Source organism: Choloepus didactylus, chromosome 13 (assembly GCF_015220235.1).
Source record: "Choloepus didactylus isolate mChoDid1 chromosome 13, mChoDid1.pri, whole genome shotgun sequence".
In the NCBI taxonomy this organism is placed as follows: Eukaryota; Metazoa; Chordata; class Mammalia; order Pilosa; family Megalonychidae; genus Choloepus; species Choloepus didactylus.
The window spans coordinates 90491078-90495206 of record NC_051319.1 but is presented as its reverse complement, the minus strand read 5'-3'; the positions used below and the strand labels follow the sequence as shown (position 1 = coordinate 90495206).

General features: G+C 57.6%; 1 protein-coding gene across 1 annotated transcript; it reads right to left on the bottom strand.

Moving 5' to 3' along the window:
* Positions 1–473: 473 nt before the first annotated feature.
* On the bottom strand, positions 474–1805 carry POU4F3 (POU class 4 homeobox 3). The gene is made up of 2 exons (XM_037802013.1): positions 1686–1805; positions 474–1370 (listed from the first exon to the last, which is right to left on the bottom strand). The coding sequence occupies exons 1-2, from the start codon at positions 1803–1805 to the stop codon at positions 474–476; spliced, it is 1017 nt and encodes a 338-aa protein (XP_037657941.1).
* Positions 1806–4129: the final 2324 nt, after the last annotated feature.

The window sequence follows — 4129 nt, the reverse complement described above, 5'->3', positions numbered from 1 at the left end:
AAATAAATCTCCAGTACTTATTTGTGCCCCAGTTAAGTACCATTTATCACTTCCTTCCCATCCCTTCATCCCTTGTCTTACTGCGCTCAGCAAAGGGGCGCCTTCGTCCCAAAGACCGGCTGTCGGATCAATTCACTACCCCGCGTATTTGGGTTTCTGCCCTGAGGCAGCGCCATCCAGCGTGCGAGGGCGAATGTCAGCACCACGGACAGCGCAGATCCCTCTAGGTCGCCCTTCAGGGTTTTTTTCCCAAATGCAAAAGGATTTTGGTGGGAATAGAAAGAAAAATAAAGAGAGAGAGAAAGACAGCCAGTAGTTAGCTAGGCAGGCGGGATAAATGGGAAAGTCCGTGGCTTCAGGGTAAAGAGCCTGACTTGCGTGGGAAACGCCTTGGATTCCCGCATAACTGTCCCCCCTACCCCGGAGGGCGTGCACTCAGCTCTCCCGGCCCCGGACGCCGCGCGCCGCTGCAGTCAGTGTACCGCGGAGTACTTCATTCGTTTCTGTTTCTGTCTCTGGTTGCAGAACCAGACCCTCACCACGTTCTTTTTAAGGTCCAGTTTCTCAGCGATGGCCGCGATCTTCTCGGATGAAGGCCGTGGCTGGATGGCGAAGTAGGCCTCTAGCGATCGCTTCTCCGGCGCGGCAATGGACGTGCGTTTACGCTTCCGCTCACTGCCGTTGAAGAGCTCCGGCTTGCTGTTCTTCTCGCGGTAGGCTGCCTCGGCCTCTTCCAGCCAGGCCTGGAGCACAGGCTTGAGCGCAATCATATTGTTGTGCGAGAGAGTGAGAGACTCGAACCTGCAGATGGTGCTTTGGCTGAGTGATCCCACGCCGGGGATCTTGAGGTTGGCCAAAGCCGCGCCCACGTCCGCCTGGGTCACTCCCAGCTTGATGCGCCGCTGCTTGAAGCGCTCCGCGAAGGCCTCGAGCTCGCGCGGGTCCGACTCCACGTCGCTGAGGCATGCAGGCATGGCGCTGTGAGGCGCCACGGCGTGAGGGTGGCTCATGCCCATGGCCTGGTGCAGGTGGCCCATGGTGCCCAGGTGATGGGGGTGGATCTGTGCGGGCATCACTGAGTGCTCCGGAGCGCCCAGGCCGCTCACGCTCAACGTGGGCGAGATGTGCTCCAGCAGATCACCCTCGAGGCCCTGATGTACGGCGTGGTGCGGGTGCGAGGTGAGAGCAGCCGGGTGGGAGATGGGCACGGTGGACGAAGTGGACGTGCAGGGCACGCTGCTCATGGTATGGTAGGTGGCGTCGGGCTTGAACGGATGGTTCTTGCCGTGGGAGACGATATCCACTGCCGCCAGAGCTTCGGCGCGTGCCAGCAGGCTCTCATCAAAGCTTCCAAATATATTACCCTGCAGCTGCAAGCGAGAAGGCACACAGCACGGTCAGTGGGGAATACTGTCAACTCAGGATTAAAACACATTTTCAAGCAACCAAGATGCCTCTCCTCAAAGCCCAGGTCATAAAAATTAATACGGAGGCAGCAGCTCTGCTGGAACAGACGTGTGGATCAGAGACATGAATGAGAAAGAGAGCGCGCGGGGAGAGAGCGCGGGGAAGACAAGGAGAGGGGTTCAGTCAGCGGCAATTGTTCTGGGCGACATGAAAAAATCATGAAGCGAGTGTCTGTCAAAAAATGTGCCTTAGAGCGGTAATTATGCTCCACTACGTACCTGCGGGGCTGGGAGACAGACTCGGCGCATGGCCTCAGAGCCAGAGTGCAGACTGGAGAATTTGGGTTCTTGCAGCACCGGATGCATGCCGAAAGGCTGCTTGGCGTTCATGGCCATCATCTTCACGCGCCTGGCAGGGAGGCAGCGGGGGACATGGATCAGGCTCGTCTCGCTCGCTCGCCGCGCTTTAAGTGAGTGCCGCTCAGCGCTGGCGCTCCCCTCGCCCTCTCGCTCTCTGCCTCCCCTCTCCCCCACCTGCTTCTTCACTCATCTTACGAGTAGCCTGCCAGGAACGGCCCGGGCGCGCGCAGGCGTGCTCAAGCGCTGGAGACTCGCAGGGGCGGCCGGGGAAGCGAGGTAGCAGTTCGCAGCGCGCCTTTCTGAGCCCGCCGCGACCGCCCCCGCCACAGCATTTATACCCAGGCCCCGCCAGGCCTCTCCCGGTCCGCCCCGCCCCGCCTGACTCCAGCCTGCAGACCTTCCGGATTCTTTCTTCTTCTTCGTGGACTTTCCCCCCCAAAGTCCCAAACCGCTCCGTCCTGTCCCAACTCGCGTTGCCAGGATCCAGGGGCAGCCCGGGGCAGCCCGGGAGTCGGAAGCTGACCCTACTCCGTCCTCGCGCCCCACCCACACAAAAACTCCCCGTCGGCCCGGCTGCCGCCAAACTGCCCATTTCCAAGGCGCTCCTGGCCCGGCGCCCGAGCAGTCCACCAGAGTCCAGCCTCGCTGCGCAGCGAGGAGGCGCCTCCGAGAGCCCAGACAAGCCCTAGGGAGGGCGAGGGGATGCCAGAATGAGCCCGGGTGACCCCCACCACCACTGCCCGCCGGGGTGGGGACAGTAATTTCCTGCCCAGTCCGGGAGGCCTGTGCTTTCCTTCCTCCCTAAGCTTGTCTTCTTTGCCTTCACTAGAGAAATACAACAACCTGGCCCCTTCTGACCTCCAAACTAGCCAGGCTGAGGAAAATTACTGATTTTTAGAATAGTAGCAGTTCAGGGTCGCCTGCCGGGCCTTCGGGGTCAGTGCACTTCTTCTGGGCCGCCAGCGATTAAAAGTCCCATTCTCCATAAGAATAGCCACCATTTTTTGAGTTCCTAGTATGTGCTAGGCAGTTTAGAGAGTCAGCTCATGGGATATTCACACCAACCCTATGGAGTAGGCACTGTTGTTATGTTTCACAGATGAAAAAAACGAGGGTCAGATGGGTTAAGTGATTTGCCTGCAGCCACCCAGCTGGGTAGGAGCAGCGCCATTCGCTCACTGTTTCATCCCCAAAATATTTCCTGAAGACCTACTGTGTGCCCGGCGAAGTCACAGTCTGACTTCGCGGGCTCTTAACCACCTAGCTACTTTGTCTTCCTTCCCCGAGTTATGGCACTCGAGGGCCACGACACGAAATCCGCCCCGCCCCCGCCTTCACTCCCCTCTCTTACCCCTCCTTCCCTGTTCCTCCTCTCCTTTCCCCCTGTCTAGTAAACACCGTGAATAATGGATGGGGAATCCAGGTTCCGAGAGAAGCCCCGCGTGCGCAACTGATTCCATCTCGCGTAGCTGCGATCTCCGCGGGGGAAGAGGCCTTCGGGTTTCAGAGACATGAACCACAAGCGAGGCCGTGCACGCGGACTGGGCTGCGCTGGGTTTCCCAGAATCTTAACGCGGTGCGGGGCGAGGCCTAAGAGGAAACCCTGCCTAGATCGAGACTCCCCCACCTTCCCAGCCGGTGATTCCCTCTTCTCCCCATTGGAGCTGGCCTCTTCCCCTGGAGCCTGCTCGGTGATTGGGGAAAGGATCCAGCCCAGATGCGGAACCCAAGAACGGCCCATTCGCTTTGCAGAACCAGGAACTCGACTGTGTGATTTGGAGCAAGTCACTAAACCTCTGTGAGAAAACTTCGGTTTTCTTGACTCCGAAATGGGAATTGCCCTACTATGTGTCCCGTGGCTGTTTGTTGGTGAGGATGCTTTGAGCTAGAGTAGTAATCAGTCAACCTCATCACAACCTTTGCCTCTTACTGGCTGAGAGACCACCAACCAGTCTCAACATCTCTGAACTGCAGATTCTTCACCTGTAAGATGGGGGATAATAACAGTTTCTACCCCTCTGGATGGTGGGGAGGCATATACTGAGAAAACCACTTGGCACAATGCCTGACCCACTGAAATTGTGGAATAAATTCTCTTCTTCTTCCCTCAACTTAAGAGAAAGCATTGGGAGTGGGGGGTGATCTTTTTCCTCCTGTCTTCTCCAGTCTGATATTTCCAGGGCCTTCTCCTCAAAATGGTTGGTCCCCAAGGATGCGACTGGGTCATCTCTCTGGAGAAAGATTTGTCTGCAGGTGCAAACTTCTTTCAACACCTGCTTTGTGCCGGACTCCATGAGACATAGATGTGTATCAGCCCTCATCCTTGCCCTCAAGGGATTGCCAGTCTAAAATCCCCAGCAGGA

What these genes read in the sequence shown, in the direction of transcription:
- POU4F3 (XM_037802013.1), bottom strand. Translation starts at nt 1,805, where the DNA reads ATGATGGCCATGAACGCCAAGCAGCCTTTCGGCATGCATCCGGTGCTG. An exon ending in TCTGTCTCCCAGCCCCGCAG is followed by an intron (nt 1,371 to 1,685) that starts GTACGTAGTGGA and finishes TCTCGCTTGCAG; the next exon opens with CTGCAGGGTAATATATTTGG.